Genomic DNA, 18,418 nt, shown 5'->3' with positions numbered 1-18,418 from the left:
AGGGGTGTATTATAACATCCCTTGACAGGCTGACTTAAAAACGAAACCTAAAGGAGCTTAGCAGAGCAACTGGCTCACTTCCCATGGATGAGCTCCAAGTGCTGATGGTATACCACCTGAACCCACTAATTGTGGGAAGCGGGTATTCCCGTAGCATCTGCATGAACTTCTTTGTGTCTGTTGGAGAGGTCTCCGCTTCGGAATGTGCATGATGCAACTATTGTGATCCTGTACAAAAACGGGAGTGACCACAAAAATTCCTACAACTATCGAGGCTACACCAGGTGATGCAGAGCACAGATGAAGCCACTATTTCTGAAGAGGTAGAAATCTGGCGCATGGTATCAGAGCTGGCCACATTCAAGTTGTGACTGAATTAGATTCTTACGTATAACCTGACGCAAATAGTGTAACCTGTGTAACATACGACAAAAGAAACCGTTAAGGAATCTTATGTACAAAGTTTGGTTGTGGTGCTTGGATTCAGAAGCTTTTAAAAACATAAATTGCTGAAAAATCGCAGAAGGTCTGGCAGCATCAGGGGAGAGAGAAACAAAGCTAACATTTTGAGTCTAACGTGATTCTTCTTCGGCTCGTTTATTTCAGATCTCCAGCATCGGCAGTGTTTTGCTTTTATTAAAGATGTGTAGCAGTCAGCTCCACTTGCGCGCCAAACAACAGCCCCAGCTGTGACATCTTCATTGGAGAACGGCCAATAGCAACAACGAACAAAAGATGACTTTCCTTCTGGCATACTTTTTTTTTGCAAGATTTATTTTCTGAGTATTATTGGGACACCTGAAATACAAATTGGCTGTTTATATCCTGACATCTGGTTTGGGTTGGGAGAAAGTGAGGACTGCAGATGCTGGAGATCAGAGCTGAAAAATGTGTTGCTGGAAAAGCGCTGCAGGTCAGGCAGCATGAGGAGCAGGAGAATCGACGTTTCAAGCATAAGCCCTTCTTCAGGAATGGGTTCAGGAACTCTTCTGGTTTGGGTTACGCATTAAAAGAATTTAAGAGACTATACAGTAGGTTCGGGCATCCTGCACTTTGCTCAGACTTCTAACGACGACCAGCAAGTCATTTGTAATGCACTCTCTTAATATTTATTTAATTCAGACAATTAAACGTTTTAGTATTCACTGGATTATTAATACAACGATTTGCTTGTTTTGTGTTGGTATTCATGTCAATATGCAATTGCATATATAGAATATAAATATCCTTACATGCAGATGCCAACATCAAATTCGGGAAACCTATAATAATCAAGCATGATGCCATGTACTTCAACAGAATTTATATTGGGAGATTTGCTGAAATAAATTGATATTCCAGTCATGTCGCACCACAAGCAATTCTACTTCAAAGCCTAATGACAACAACCGTTAGATGTTCCGGGCGAATAAAGCGTGGGTAGACTACTGAAACTGTTCTCCCTTCCACTTGTTACGTCTATTCCACATCGCTCTGCGTCTTTTCCAGTTAATGCTCCATTCCAGAATCTTTTAGCATTTTATTTTAGGACTACACATGGAAACCAAACTACAACCTGGCTCAAGTACTCACGTTGTTCTTATTGCATAGGCATAAATACCACAACCGCTACTTGCACGGCTTTTTATTTATACTGTTACATTTTTAAAAAGTAGGCAACGTTTTATGGAATTAGCAACAAAATATCATCATGTGTCCCATGTGCCTGAGACAATGAAGGAATTCATTATATTCGAAGATATGTCGATAAAATACTTCGTTTAGATCATTTTTGTACAAATGAAACTGAATGTCCTCGTATTTTCAAATTTGGGACGAAACGCCAGTCATTTAGCGACTTTATTTATCGATCATTTACATTAAAAAATAATTAGTTTGATACACTTTTTAAAAAAATTAAAAACTACTATTGTATTGCTGCAGAACTTCTGCTAAATTCGGACAGCAGCGTACAGCTTTAGAGGTAGATGTCTTAATTGCAACATTTATCCCCCGTGCAGCAGGGCGTTTGCATGTTTCATTCACTGAGATCATGTAGGATAAGGCAGGCAAACAAGGATGGGGCATGGATAGACATAATTATACTTTATTTTCAAAATGTCCCAGCATTACTTGTTGCAGCTTTCGACTCCCCCCCCCCCCCGCCAGTAAATAAACGATTTGCTGTCAGTGGAACTACTTTGAGAACATTTGATGTTCCTGCTGATTAAGTCTGGTGAACCAGGCTATTTCTGAGAAGTGTGATGATTGGATTTGCATCGCAAGTCAGAGGAGAAGGAAGCAGCGTGCTGAAGTCGGAGAGCGATGTGCTGTGAATTGCACTCAGCCTCCCTGAGGGTGCATCTTGCTGCAGCTCCGCTTCTCACTTGCCTTGCATTCAGGGCACGCGATCCGCGAACGAGTGCACACTCACAGCGCACTCGTGCAACCGGGTTAGGGCAGCGAGCACTCGCAATGACACTGGCGAGCCAAGTTCGGTTCGGCTTTTAGATTGCTCGGCGCTCTCGGAGAGATCCCGGCACAGACAGACCGCACACGGGTACACTCTCCAGCACCGTGCCCCCACCCCCAACACTGTTCACCTCACACCATTGGCGGATGTCCCGCACCAGGGCCGAGCGGATTGGAGGCCGGTGGCACTGGGCAAGGCTTTGGCTGAGCCAAGCTCGGTGTCTATTGGCTCAATGCTGCTGCCAATCAGGCGTGTAGGGTGGAGGGGGCGGGGTTAGACTTTGGAGGGGGGTGGGATTGCGTGACCTCTGACCTCCTCCCCATCCCTGCCCCCCTCCCCTCTCCCCCTACCCTTTCCCTTGCAGCACCCCCCCCCCCCCCCCCCCTCCATCCACCCATCCCCCGACAATGAGAGAAGCTGCACCGAGAGCAGCGGCGGAGTAAGAGCGGAATCCCCGTGCACTGCCACACACACACACACACACACATCTGTCTGTCACCATCCCTCCTTCCCTCCCTCCTCCCCCTTGCTTCATCCATCCCCTCTTTACAGACATCACCGACACATTGCAGTTTTCATTCACCCCCCCCCTCCTCCTCCTCCCCCCCCTACCCCCACTTGGCCCTATCAGCGCATCTCTCTCTCTTTCTCTCTCTCTCTGAGAGCCCACAAAACATCAACAATAACACCCTCATTCTCCTCATCTTCATCCTCATCATGATGGCGGCAGCTCCCATCCAGCAGAACGGGACCCACACCGGGCTTCCCATAGACCTGGATCCCCCCGACTCCAGAAAGCGGCCGCTCGAAGCTCCTCCTGAGGCGGGCAACACCAAGAGAACCAACACTGGCGGTGGGTAGCACCATTTCTTCTCCGTAGCTTTGCTTACATATATAGAAATATATAGAAGCCCTTTGAAAATGGCGTCTGTTCTGTTCTGCAAGCCATTAAAAATATTTTTTTTTATATTATTTGTGACTTTCTTTCTTCTTCCAATAATTGATCTTGCCTCCCGGGTCTTGGATGGTAGGAAATATTGGCAAGTGCGGCGGGGTGGACTTGAACTGGCCAGAAACTGTTCTAATTTTGAGCTGTGGGATGAGGAGCGGAGCTCACTTTCCAGCGTTTATTACATTTTAATAATAGGTGGTTAGGAAGGACGGAGCATTGCGATTAATGGTCTTTGTGGTTAGCCAAAAGCTTGTGCGTTTGTGTGATTGATCGTCATCGTGCATTGTTTTTTTGGGGGGGGGGTTGTATATTCTGTTGATCAACAATCTTGATTTGTTTTTGTGTCACTGTCGCGGTGTATTGTCGCCGTTCTCGCTTGTTCGCCTTTTGTTACTGACAGTGTTACCTGACAAGTGTCAGAAAGAAAACAGACATTGACTTAAAGTGAAGTGATCCTTTAATTAATGAGCTTAAAGTGATCATTGTTCTTTAATAACACCGTCTGCGCAAAGCTGGGGATTGTTCTGCGGCGTATCTGTTATTGTGCTGTGACTAGTCACTGTTGGGGGATCGGGCGTACAATCCAAGTTCTGGAGAGAGGGCTGTCATTTTTCTTTCCACACCGAAAGAAGGATCACTGATTCATTCACGTGTAGTTGCTAATTATGTTCGTATCTTGTGTCTAAAAGTCAGCAAATAGTAAGTAATCAGTAGAGTTGCAGCAGAGAGTTGTTCTCGATTAAACTGCGTTTATTTATTGACATAGTGCGGTATGTGGAGATATTTAACTACGCTACACGCAAACAGCGCGGTTTTATAGGTCAATTACAAATTCACGATCACCATGGAAACCACGACTGTCATCATCTTCTGATACATTATTCAAAATCCTTCTAAACATGGGTACGCAGAGGCACTCTCTCCCTCTGCATCACAAAATGTCATTTATTTTTGTGGCGTTTGGCATACAGTATCCGTTTCTTTTGTAATGTCCAATAGTTTAGGCAAATTTAATAATGTACTGCATAGAGTGTTTTTTAAGGAGCTTTTTCTTGCACGACAACATATACTGATTAATGATTATTCCATTTTACCAGGGATAGAGTATCGCAGGGGTTTGTGGTGGGTGGATAGGTGAATGGTTGTGGAAGGGATCGTGATTTTTGGTGGGGATCTGTTATTTGCAATAATCTATTCGTTTTCCTTTCGCAGAAGACGGCCAATATTTTTTAAAAGTCCTTATACCTAGCTATGCTGCCGGATCTATTATTGGAAAGGGAGGACAAACCATTGTCCAACTGCAGAAAGAGACTGGTGCCACGATCAAACTGTCCAAATCCAAAGATTTCTACCCAGGTAGGTGACAGCGGGCTCAGACTCACAGCTGAGAGGAAAGGGGAAGGATTCCTTTAAATATTTGGAGGATGCTGTCAATGCAATACAGAGGACGGGTTCAAGATCTTGTTCGGAAAGAGTGACTAATGTATTTGATCGCGCCCACTGTCAGTTTTCAATGTTGTGTGGTCGTGCTTAGAGAATCTTTTGAAAAATATGTTTGTTGCTTTTCTGTTTATTTGCAAATGAACCGCGAAACTGATTTTGTGCTTGAATTGTAGTTATTTTCTCTCTGTAATACAAAGTTGAGCGCGAGGCAAGGGAGGGAAAACAGCCAGTGCGTACTTTTGACATAAATATATAATCCATAAAAAAAAAATCGCAAGCTGTAACAGGGTTATCAGCTGATCTCTGTGATCTGATTTTATTGCGCAAACTGTGCGCGAAAAGAACTTTTGTCCTAAACAGGAATTGTTGAAACCAATTTGAGGTTGTCTGCTGATAATTATGATGAATGGGATCGCCAGAGCTCGCGCTTGGCAGGAACCCGGGGCTGGCTGCACCCTTTAGTTTTGTCATTCATTCAGCTTTGGGATGTGACTGACGTGGAACGAGCTAAATTAAAAATCAGTGGCTTGATGACTAAAAAGGTCTTTGAATAAGTAAGCTGCTTTTGGAGAGCTGCTTCGTATCCAATGAGATGAATGGATTCCCTGATCTAACTGGGACAGCTGGTGTAGTGCTGCTGTTATTTCTCAGGAAGGAAAGGGGCTTATTTCCCTGCACCTGACCAGCGAGGATTGCGGGACACACTTTCTTAATTTTGAGGGTTTCTTTTTTCAAATCGAGGAACAGCAGTTTTAGGAAAATAAACAGGCTTTAGTAAATTCTACTTGTACCCAATCCAAAACAGAGCCATTGACGGCTGCAGTTTGTTCTCAAATCTGAAATTGTAGGTAGTGCGCTGTAGAAAGCCTCCAAGCTTATACGAATTTGATGCGTGCATTATAACGTGAGAGTAATGCTGCGCCTTTGACTAGTTACTTCATATCTGCGATAAGTTAGATGCGATCAGTGTACCCTTGTAATTAGCTGGAATGCTCCTATTTGACCACCATCGCCTGAATTTTCTGAGATCTTGGCATTCCTCCTCACAGCAGATACCTGTGGTTTCCTTCCAGCCTTCAGGAACCACAAATGCACACAGACAGGAAGACAAACTGTGCGGCCACAAGCATTCTGTGCAACACGTGCAGCAGTGTGTGTACCAGTCTGAATCCGAGTTTATTCCCCATTGAATAATAAAGCCTGCAGCTGTGTGTGTGTGTGCGCGCTTTGGAGCGAAATGCCGGCTTTATAATTCAGGGCGTAGATACACAGCTGATAATTTTAATTTGGGGTTTACACAATCATTTCTCACTCGCTATGTAATGGGAAAGGTATCGTTCTGCCTCCATGCACAAAGTACATATTGTCTCTCATTGAAGGATTCAGTACAGCATCCTTATTGCTATACTTTCAATTACATTTGCAGTATGCTTCCAGCTTGTTCTCTGATATTGGTTGAATTTCGTTATCACGTTAAAACAAAATGTCAGCATTCAATTTCTGCACTGTGGACTATTGAAATATTTGAATGTTTAAAAACATCACCAAAAATAATTTGATTTTAAAACAGGCTGATGTATAAATGAGCTTTCATGACTCATGTATTTCCTCCTTCGGGGTGTACCTTTCCTAGTTGAGATTTCTCCCTCTGTTGCATGTTGTACTAAAAAAAATAGCGTAACCAGAAACAATTTCTAATAACTACTGCCCAGTGTAGAATTGCTCCTCATTTTATAGTGATGTATTTGGCAAAATATAATGTCCATGTGGGTGCTTTGGTTATCAGCGATGGCTCCCACTGAAATACATGTGTACTTTTGAAACAATTCATCTTGTTCTATTTTTAACTATGAAAATTCGTGTGTTGATTTCTGGTGTGCTTTTTAAAGTAGATAGTTTTGGTTTCATACAACATGAAATAACTGAGCCATTGAAATATTTCTTAATTGCAACAGTATTACAGGATGATGAACTGCAAGCCAAATAATACAGGCCTGTTTGCGAGAACCAGAGCCAGTCATAATGTACCTTAATGGGACTGTTGTTGTAAAGGTAGATTTCTCTCTTTGTTGCAATTAGCACATATTATTCAAGAAAATAAAGACTGTAGATAGAAATTGCTATCTTCCTATTCCATTGAGCATGTAATAAAGGTACATGCATGTCCATGCCTGCTTTCACCGATCTACTTAGTGTAAGTCCTTAAGTGGATATCATTAAGATCACAGTCTGAACATTTAAAGAAATATTTAATGGAAAAATTCATTTCTTCTTTGTTTATTAGATATACATTTTGTGGTTGATATTCTCACAGTAGTGGCACTTGATAAGTTTTCAAGGCAGCTGAAATAACCAAGTGGAGAGCATTATATATATATTTTAAAAATCCCTCTATCAACATCAAACCTAGCCAGCAATGCTTTCACTACTGTGAAAGAATTTAGAAAGTCTAGTCATTATCACATTGGTTTTGGAGGTAGTTTGATGTGCACATACTGGCACGTTTCCTGCATTACAGCAGTGACTACATTTCAAATGTGCTTCATTGGCTGTGGAACACTGAGATATCCGGTGATTGTGAAAAGTGCTATATAAATGCAAGTCTCTTTTATTATTGCTGCATATTGTTCATTGTACTACTGTAAAAAAATTTTTTATAGAAGTGCTTTCACAAATTTGCAATAGTGGGCAGACTGTTGGATAATAGTATGATATGAATAACATTTAATTTCATGACTACTAGTCAACTCGAGGTATTTATCAGTTCTTCTGGTCATCCTTAAATATGCACATAGTGCTCTTTGCCACACTGTATTCCATACTTTTTTCATTTTGTGGGATAATGAAAGTTATGTAAATTCAAAAGTAATCTGAAGAATTTGTTGAAAACCTCGCCACCATTTTTTAAAAAATTACAGTCAGCTGATTGGGTCAAATCCACTTTTTTGATATGCTACAATAATATTGGTTTATTGTTTTAAAAATAGAATACAGAATTTACCACTTCAATTAATGGCTACACACACCTGAATAACTTTTCTGAGGTGATTAATTTATTTGTTTAAAAAATACACAGAACATTTTGTTCCCTTTCTAATTTTGTTTGGAAATATAACCAAAAAGCGTAGTTATAGTTTGAAGCATGGAACAGTATATAGAAATCTTGTTTTGTCATATGTGACATTGAATTACCTAGCTGACCAAAGTAATGACCTGAAAGGAAAGGATCTATATTGAAATGTAACTGACTCTGTGTGTGCTAGTCTTGACATCTTGTTCATTTTCAATATGTTAACTTCAAGTTATTGAATAATTCTGTCAAAAAAAAATTATTGAAGACATGTAACTGATTTAAACACTTTTTTCATGCAATTATATAATTGTTTTAAAATCCTTTGCATATATATTTCAAAAATATTCCATTTTGATTTTAAAAATTATGGGCTATTATTAACTAAATTTGCCATTCTTTAAAGTGATTTTCCTGTATGTTCTGATGCAGAAAATTATGATTATACCATGTTTGTGCATAACCAAATGCTTTATTAATGTATCTCTTTTCTGCTAATGCAAATTATGAGCAGTATGCAATGTTGAAGTCTCTGAGGATTCCAGAAAGATTGATTTTACTTTTTAAAAAAACTTGCTAAAACTATTGTGAATTAATTAATGCCCTTCGTATATTATATTTCCTGACCCATCTTTCTAATAAAATAACATATCAGAAGTACAGATGTTGAATTGCAGAAAATGAACATTTTAAGAGATGCAGAGAATGCCTGCTCAAACTATTAACAAAGTCCTCAAAATTTTGATAGCTTTGAATTGCAACAGTATTATCACATGTTGAATATATAGATGCTCAAAATATTTTATTGCAACGTAGCCAATGGGATGTCAAAAGATGGTTAAAGAAAAACAAAAGCAATTATATAGAGTTCTGATGTGTGCACATCTTAACTTCTTAAGATTATTCATCCCATTGCCAGCTTACTTGATAATTATCTCAAAGAGCTGCCAACCTTTCAAAATCACAAAAGATTCTTGATATTTAAGTGTTAAAGCACAGCACAAATCGAGATAGTGAGGGGATTTGTTGCCATATAGTAACTTGCCAGCTGCTCATACTGACAATTCTTACATGGCAGCTGTTGGTCATGTGACTGGTGTAGATGGATTTAAAGAGTTACTTTCTTCTGCACAAAAGATTTTCTTTGTCAGAATTGAGAAATAAAAGACAAAGCATCAGTGCAATATGTTGGAGGTTTGGGATAAAATGCAATGAAAATTACAATGTGACAACTATGGTGGCATACAGGAACACTAGTAATTCATTAAAAGTGCATGAAAAATGTATGTTTTAAGCGGGAGATAATTTCCAGAATCAACTATAGTGAATGCATGTGATAAAATAAAATTGAGTAGCATATAATTTATAACTCAGAACCTAAGTTATGGTAACACGTATAAAACTTTCAGAATAAAAAAGATTCTAATAATTTAGGTGAAATATCTAGCTGTTATGAATTGTGCTTTGGTAGTGAGATAAATGATCAGTTAAAATAAAAAAAGGATTTAATGTGCATTACTTTATTTGCTGTTCAAACAAATAACTATTAATTCAGTAAATGATGCACTTTTAAAATTGCAGCACTGTATTTTATTCTATTCCTCTAAAGATTTTAATTCTGTATTAACATGAACACACAGGCGGAATACATTAATTAAAATAGCTGTTATTTTAGGTTTGTAGTCCAGACTGCTGAAATATTGAAGTTGGAATAACTGCTATGAGGGTCCTGATATTTACTGGGATTTCCAAGTAAGGATGAAGAGTTCAGTTTGCAAAATCTGAAAGTCCCCTAGGGGAAGCCAGCTTTATGAAAAAATTGCCGTCCTGGGTACTGACACTCCAGAAGAGTGCAGCTCAAGAACAACTGAGAATTGTAATTGTGAATGAGGTTGAGTACTGTAAGGTTTGGAAGGTTGAGAGAGATGAGACTAAGAGATTGGGAGGGCAAATTGGTTGGTCTGGTTGGGTCTGTCAGTGAAAATAGATAGAGGATGATTGTATGGAGTGGGAAATAGACTTACCTGGGCAGAAACACTCTTCCTGACCCACAAAAGGCATTGAAAAAGCTCATGCCTCTTCTGCTGAGTAGTTCTCACATCATTTTTGTTGTAGTCCACTCATTTAGAGGTGGGTTAGGTTTGGGTTTAAAAAATTTTCACTTCTTTTTATCCCACATGGGGGGTTAAAATTAAGTCCAATGCACCCTCATTTCTAAGTTAACTTAACAATAATCCTGATTTTAGAATTTAATCTTATTAAAAGAAGTGAAAAATCATGTTTCTGCTGTTTACTTGGGAGAGTGGAATAATGTGTGTCTTGTTATTTGAGCTTATTTGAATGGACTCTGATATAATTTGGGAATGAGGGGTAGTAGGGAGAAGACCATGGTGTACTTTTTTGAATTGGCTCTGGTCATCGCTTGGGTTCTGTTTCAGCACAAATTGTTTACCCAAGGGGTAGGTGCATTTAAAAAAAATCTTGAATTAATGAGTCATTCCAGCAGTAGCTTGCGTGAGAAAAAAATGAGTGGATTTAAAGCAAGACACTGAATATGAAAGTAATTTCCTCACGTTCAGACTGCGAAGCCAATAATTGCTATCAAGTGCCCCATCTTAATTTAAATTTTTTTAAAAATTGCATTTACTGCTTGTCATTGTTGTATTGAATTGTGAATTCTGTGAAACAAAAACTTCTTTTTTTTGTCTTTGAGTAGCATCACAAATTCAGTGCTAACTTGTAAAATTTTAACTAACGACTTTTGATGATACATTTTTAAATGGAAATTGTCTTGACATTGATGTTTTTCTTGAAAATGGCATAATTTTTAATCCACATTGTGTCTCTCTCTTCTACTCTTCCCACCCCCATCAGGAACCATAGCTCAGTTATAGGCCTTCTCAATGTACTAATACTATAGATATAAAGATTAAATATTGTTAGCTGTGAACTATCAAAACTTGTCAAAGTGAATAATGAGTAATTTGCTTAACTTTGTAATATTTTGAAACTTTGTTAAAATTATTAGTTAGGAACCATTCACAGATATGTAAACATTCAAATATATACATTTCACTTAAATAATGTATAATATAACTTGATGACTCAAAGACTAATGAAGGAGAATGAGTCAGTTGCACAAGTTTAAGACTGAGATGAGAATAATACCCAGCATGTCTGTATTTTAATTTAGAAAGTTACACTTTCAAACAGGAGGTATAAGTAGTCACAGCAAAATAATATCGACAGTATTGCACAACACCCAAGGTTAATGTGGGTGGATTCTGGTTGAATCTGTATCTGAAGCCCATGTGAGTGAATTAAGGAGAAACTGAGCACTGCTTCCTACATCATTTACAAAATGAAGGGCCAGTCCATGACTTTGAACTTTTGTTGTAAAGGAATGAAAACAGCTGTTATAAAGTTTCAATTTTATGGCAGCTGGTGAGGAACTCAGCAACTATTAAACCAATACATTTTAGATTCCCTTTAGTTTTAATAGATTCATAAGAAATATAGATTTTGTCACATAAATCGGTGTTAGCTGCATTTTCTACTGGGTCCCCTAAAATATATTAAACATATTGGTCTCTATGCATTGTTGAATAATAATGTGAAATTTTTAATATATATATATATATATCAAATTATATATTAATGTATACATATAATATTGTCTGTGTTTTGAGGCTTACAGTGTCAAACTGTTGACCTAGATGTTGCAATGCAAAAGGATTATGATACTTTTGAGTTTAGCACTAAGAAACACAAAGGTTTACTGTTTGCTGTTATATGTTGAAAATTACAGACATTTTTTAAAGTAAGTATGCTTGTTACCAAAATGCCTTATGCTAAAATGTAGAAAAAAATAATTTACTTTGCGCAGGTTGTAAAGCTTACTTTCTGATGTCAACAGATGGTTGTCATCTTGTTCACTTGCTGATGTAAGCCACTACCAATTATTCTTTGCTGACATCAATTAAAGGCAGTAATGAAAAGCATCTCCTTTCGTGGGCTAGACTTAAAACATTTCTGTTCAGCTCTTGAAAGTGTTTATGTGTACTTTCACAGTAAATTAATGGATTACAAATTTTAATTAACACATTTATGTAATTGGCATAGTCTTAATTGAGTAATTATTGGAAAATAATTGGTTATAATTTCTGCTACAAGACAGGAAGAGAATTGATGGTCTTGGTTGACATTGTAGACTGAGAGAGCCCATTTTAATTTTGCATATAGAGCACAAGGACAGTTTGTGGTTAAAAATACAATGCAAAACCAATGTAGCTATTTTCTGCATCAACCTGTGGAGCAAGTGGGACTTGAATTCAAGACTACTGGTCCAGAGATAGGGACACTATCACTCTACCACAAGTGTTCCCGAGAAGTAGCTGTATGCTGTAGCTATGATTAATGTGAATATTTTTGTAAAGAATACATTTCAACCTGAATCCTTGTATGAGGTTTTGTGGCTACCTTTTAATTTGGTGCAGGGAAATTATGAAGATAAAATGACTGAACTGATACAAAATGTTGTTTCGGTCTTTAAGCTGTGAAATCAGTGACTTGTATTAAAAATGTTTATGATTTAAGGAAATACATGCAATTAGATACAGGATTTTTAGTATTGTATATTTTTGATCTCCACTTGTTACAAAGAGGTTATTCACTTCATGTTCTACATAGCACAGTTGATACAGCTATCATCACACTCCAGAATTATTTGTAGCCTTGAAATTGTTCCAGATTGTGTTTTTAAACAATCGTAACACTGTGATTGTTATTTGGGGTGAGCATGACTTAAGCATTGATTCTGATTTTTTTCCTTTTGTAGTCATTATGGTTATCAGTGAATTTTATGACTGATAACTAATGATCACATTTAAAGGCTATTTGTTAAATACAGTTCCTAAAAATTGTATTGAGGAATGATTTGCAATTAACTACTAGGAAGCATGTGTACAATAGTTATGGAAATTTCATTTCTCTTCTGTACTTTTTTAAACTTAATAACATTATCAAGTTAGCATAATGTTGTAATGACCTGCTCTTTTTTTGTACAATAGAGCATTTTGCACATTAGCATGTACGTCAGCACCAATTCTTCCTAAGTCATTTTTAACACATTAAAACACAAGCTCTCACTAAATAATCCTACCCTCATATAAGTACCATGCGCTGCAGCGGTGTGATCTTTCCTATTTAGCGTAGTAGCCATTCTGTGCTTGCTCAGTGGGATTGATAAGTTGCTAAAGTGCCATGGACTCGTGTGTACCATAGCAGCTCTCAACTAGTTCGAAGAGGAGACTTCGCTTCTGCCAGTCCGAGGTGAATTTGAACCAGGTCCAAAGCTGAAATGCCAGTTTCAAATCCCACATACTTCTCAGTCCTGTTTTTCGTGTTGTTCTTCTCTTTCAGTGGTTGAAAACTGTCAGAAATTACCAGGCAACTGTGGTTCTGTAGCTGTAAGTAGCTGAAACTGATAACCATTCCCCACTCTCCTGTTCTGCTGGGGATAGAGATGTGGGAACCTCGGTCTTTGTTGTTATTGACCACAATGTTTAGTTGCAGCTGCTTACACTGGAGACAAGCCAGGATGCACTCTTAACTGTTGTAGGCCTGTCAAGCCACATCTTTTAGAAATAGAAATGACTTTCGAGGTCTGAGCATGAGATTGTCATCTCATTTCCATCTTTGGATTGATTCTGATATAAAGTAAAAGAGCATCTGCAGAGATCTGACTGACAAAACTCTCACTGGGACTCGTCATTGCTCGCTGCAGCAGGTGCGGGGTTCTTCAGTGCTTTCAAAGGATTGAGAATTTTGTTTTAAAATTCATCAGGAGACTAGAGGGAATGTAGTCTTGTGAGCAGTGTGCTAGATGTCAGTTGTCCAGTACTGGAATGCTGCAGGTAATTGGGCAGAACTGGTGGGAAATGTGGCAATGTGCTTCTCACATTGCACTGCAGCTGCTGGTGAGCTTAATTAATCTGACCCTCAGAGGCTCTGGTGTCATGGTACTGCACACACACACACACACAAGTACACAAGAAATGGGCAGAATGCACATTACAGTTCTTGCAGTCCTGCAATATCCTTGTGATTCTGAGAAAAGCATGAAAATCATTGCAACTGAAAAAAATGTTCTGTAAAGAATCGTGTTACAAAAATTCTACAAAGGTTGCATAATTTGTAGCTTATCAGATTTCTAATGGGATAACGTCCATAAAATTATTGAGCTGGTGAAATATAAATCAAACAGCTGAGCTTAAAATGGGCACCAGCTGATGTTTTGAAGATGGAATAATAATTTTGATATTGAAACAAAGCTAATGTTAATTCCATAACTCCCATTGTACATAAGGTGACAATTCCCCACAATCGACCACACATTTATTATTTACAGTAGGTTGGTTGAATTGGTTATTACAATGGTGCCCACATCCCCATTCGTATATGCTATGTTTCTTTAAGTTGCATTTTATATTTTACTTTGCTCTTTGCTTTCTGCTATAAGCCTAATAAAAGTAAGTATGGATCTCTCCTTAACCCAGACTAAAATGCTTTTACAGGTTTATATTGGATTTGTTTCAAACACAATAATAAGATTGCTTGCTTAGAGTTGCTTATAATGATCCCATGTATCCCCTCTGGCAACACAGGTACTGGATTCTCATGACTCATTACAAGTATTGCAGGTATAATCTAAAGCAGACCACCTTAGTTGTAGAATATGTTTTCACTCCAGGCATGCCAAAATGTGCTTGTCTTAGGGAATACTACCATGCATTCTGATTATGTTAACATGAGATAGCTTAGCACGATCAATTATCAAGTTTTCTCCATATAACTAACTAAATTCTAGTTAAGAATATGGTTAAAATTGTAATCAGTGAACTTAAAGGATTTCAGAATGTTAAGTAACGACAAATACCCGATACTTACTAATTGCCCCTACCCTCACCACTTAGCATCACTTGTAAACATATTTTTTTCTCAGCACACAGTCAAAACCTGCAGGTTACTGCGTGGATATAATATTTAGTCTGTCCTTTCAAAGAATGATGGAAATACCTTGCCATGTGATGGCCCATATTTTCCTCCTTTTTTAATAACCATGCTAAAATTTCATAAAGTGAATCAGTAAATTGGACTGTTGACCTTCACTATTCAACGGCCATCTGCTATTCTACATCAGCCTGAACCAAGTGTCCTCTTTTCTCAGTGACGCTGTGTTTTATATTAAAAGTACGCTTTCAAATTATATCATTGTTTCAAATGTGGCCTTATCGGGATATAACTGGGCTAGAAAATATGTAACAAGTTTATTACAAAATGAAATGGAACTGTAAATGAAACAATAGTGTAATTTTAAGGCTGTCTCTAATAATGAAATAATTAAAATTGGAGCACCATCTAAATTGTCATAATGCCAAATGCTGAGGGCATAAAGCAGGTGTCACACTTGACCTGACATTTCAGACATGGCTCTCCAGAGCTGTGCTTTATCTGCAGAACTGTTCTAAAATATGATCAAAAAATGAAATTTTAGTCTTGAAGTTCATGTGGGAAAACTGGCTGACAGTGATGTACATATGTACTGTTTTTATAAAACAAAATACTGAACAACGTGTCTTCTCATTAATGTATGTAATACAATGTTTCACTTTTTAAGTAGAAACTTATTTTTATGATGGTTTATTGCAGCTGAATGTTTAATCATTATTTGAGTCAACTGAGTATTGGTATGTCAAAATAATAAGTAGCTGCAACCCTCGCTATGTGAGTTGGATTCAGTGTAGTACTGACTGACTGCTGCACTTCTCAATGTGTTGTCTATAGAAACTAAACTGAGGTTTTGGCTGTTCAAGGAACTTTGCCACAGTCTTCAATGTTTGAATAAAAAAAAAGAGACTTCTCTCAGTGTTCTGGCAAACAAATCTTTTTCCAAACTGCATTGTTAACAAATTGATTTGTTTATTTTCTTAGAATCCCTCAGAGATGGGGAATCAGAAATGTTATCCTAAACATTCTAAGTACTTTGCTAGTTTCTGTTTCATTACAAGTTGGATTTATTTAAATATGATCTTCATTATTCAGTTGTTTTCTATTTGAAAATAATGTAAATTTATTTTTAGTTTTCTTTATCCATCGCACAAATAATATATATGTGCTTTACTCAGTCGCAAAAACAATGTTTGTTTAGATTTGTTTTAGGAATGTAGGAACAATGGTAGAGTATTTGAGATTGTCATGGTTCTGATTGAGATCATGGTTGGTTTATACCCTAACTTCATTGGTTCCGTGTCCCTGAATACCCATGATTGGCAAAAATAAATCTGTTGATTTAAAAATAAAAACTCAGCATTGAACCAGCACCTGCTGCCTTTTTGTTATAGAGTTTCATGTTTCTAATAGCCTTTGTGGGAAGAATTATTTTCTGTATCTCTCCTGAAGGATTTTAAGGTTCCATTCTTTGGTGGAAAAGATGGAAGTGAAGAACATTTTTCTCCAGCTACCCTATCAATTATTTTCAAATCCTTAAACTGCAAGCCCGTTAACACCTGAGACCATGTCATATTCCAGGGAACACAAGCCCTGCCATCTCTCCTCATAATCTATTGATTGGAACCATGTTAACATTTTGCTGAACTTGCATTGCATTTCTTTCAAAGCCTTTCTAATGTGCCATGTCCAGAACCCAGGATATGGTACGAACTGGGCTTTTGCATAACTGTAACAAAACATTCCCCCCTGTTATATTCTAAGTACCTAATGGCATATACTTGGTTAATCTTTTCTGAATGTTTGTAGATCTGACTATTGCCTTTTAATGATCTGTGTACATGATCTCATAAATCTCTTGGATCACAACTAAACTTTTCTAGTATTTAACCATTTTAAAAGCAAAATGTCAGATCTATCATTTTTGATCCAAATTGGACTACCTTGCATTTAATTGTGGTGAAATCTCCCTGTTTCAATTTTGCCTGATGTTTAAATCTACCAATATCTCTTTGCAATGTTATGCTTGAGAGTACATTTCTTATTTTGCAACAGTCTTTGTATCAACAGCATACTTGTCTATTTTGCATTGTCTAAGCCATTAACAAATATCATTAGCACCTTGTGGATTGCTTTGAATCATTCCTTCCAACTGAAGTACATTCCCATTATCATGTGCCTTTGCCTTCTGCAGCCAAATCAGATCAATAATTTATCTTGAATTTCATGGATTTTAATTTTAGTGAGCCGTTTCTTGAGTAGATGCTTACTAAACTCTTAGACTTCTGTATGCATATGCAATACAGACAATACCTGTATATTACTCCTGACACTTACTGAAAAAAATCAGTTAGATTTGTTAGACATGATCGACCCTCTACAAATCCATGTTGGCTCTCTTTAATCGGCTCAAATTTCTTTAAGTGCTCTGTCAGTTTGTCTTTAGTTATATATTCCAACCACTACCTCACACAGGCATTGGTCGAACAGGTCTGAATTTTCCTGAATTTTCTTTTTCTCCATTTTTTTAAATAAAGAAGTTAAATTTGTCAAATGCTAATCTAAAGGGACAATATTGAATTGAGAATGCGTTGGAAAATTGTGGATGAAAACTCTTATTTACATCGTGTGAAGAGCTAGGCACTAGGGGTTTGTCAATATCGTTGCTTTCTTTCAAATATTTTCTTGCATTAACTTCAATGAATTCTAACCCTTATGTCATTATCAAGTTCACCAGAATGTCAATCTGTTACAGTGAAGCTTCAAGCAAAATAGTTCTATTTGTAATATTACGTGTATCCCTTTTAAAAGTTATTAATCTTTTACCTTCAAGGAAAAATAATGTTGTCTCTCGGGTTTACACTACAAATGAAGTAGCAGTCAGTAAATTCAAAACAAAGTACAGTGATATCAGCCTTAGAACTATTCATACCAGTGCGCTTAAGAATTAATTAAAATCTGATGTGAAGTTTTAAATCTGTGTTTTTGCCATAGATAAAATGACAGAAATATGGTTGCAATCTGTCACTGAGTAAAATGTGTAGCACATGTTTTGTTCACCTGAGTTTATTCATGAGTATTACTGCAACTTAATAAAGATTTAATGAATCGTTTGGTAGTACAGAACTTGAATATCGCTTGAGCAAAAAAAAACATGCTTTCAAAAGTTTCCCATCTTGCGCTCATTAGAACAGGATTGCAAGAATACTAAATCTCAAAGAGGGAAACAACTCCATGTGCTGTGAGATTGGCCTTAATAACCTCATAAAGAGATCACAGCCATTGCATGATGTCAAAATAGGACACATCAAACCTATCCTCTTGGCGTTGACCAGATTAGTGCATGCTATATGTCATGTAAACTCATGAATGGGTTGAAGGTGCTATTTTGCATCCTGAAGTGCAATTAATCTACCTCTGATTACTCTGGAAGGGTATTGTGTCTCAAAAAAATAAAACAACAACTAACTGTTTCATGCTTATACTATGCAGT

General features: G+C 37.5%; 1 protein-coding gene across 3 annotated transcripts in view; it reads left to right on the top strand.

Moving 5' to 3' along the window:
- Positions 1-2,892: 2,892 nt before the first annotated feature.
- Positions 2,893-18,418, top strand: part of LOC122553753 (RNA-binding protein Nova-1) — a 277,971-nt gene continuing 262,445 nt past the window's right edge. Inside the window, exons 1-2 of one of the 3 annotated variants that reach the window (XM_043698035.2) lie at positions 2,893-3,305; positions 4,617-4,760. In XM_043698035.2, coding sequence (XP_043553970.1) covers positions 3,170-3,305; positions 4,617-4,760 — 280 coding nt within the window. In that variant the 5' untranslated portion in view covers positions 2,893-3,169. The remainder of the gene's footprint in view (positions 3,306-4,616; positions 4,761-18,418) is intronic. The other 2 variants (XM_087990031.1, XM_043698036.2) reach the window with 2 other exon arrangements.

The sequence above is a fragment of the Chiloscyllium plagiosum genome, unplaced genomic scaffold, assembly GCF_037043375.1.
Source record: "Chiloscyllium plagiosum isolate Xiang-an unplaced genomic scaffold, Cpla_swu_hap1 HiC_scaffold_8, whole genome shotgun sequence".
NCBI classification, from domain to species: domain Eukaryota; kingdom Metazoa; phylum Chordata; class Chondrichthyes; order Orectolobiformes; family Hemiscylliidae; genus Chiloscyllium; species Chiloscyllium plagiosum.
The sequence above is the reverse complement of the archived record's forward strand: the minus strand, read 5'-3'. Positions and strand labels throughout refer to the sequence as shown.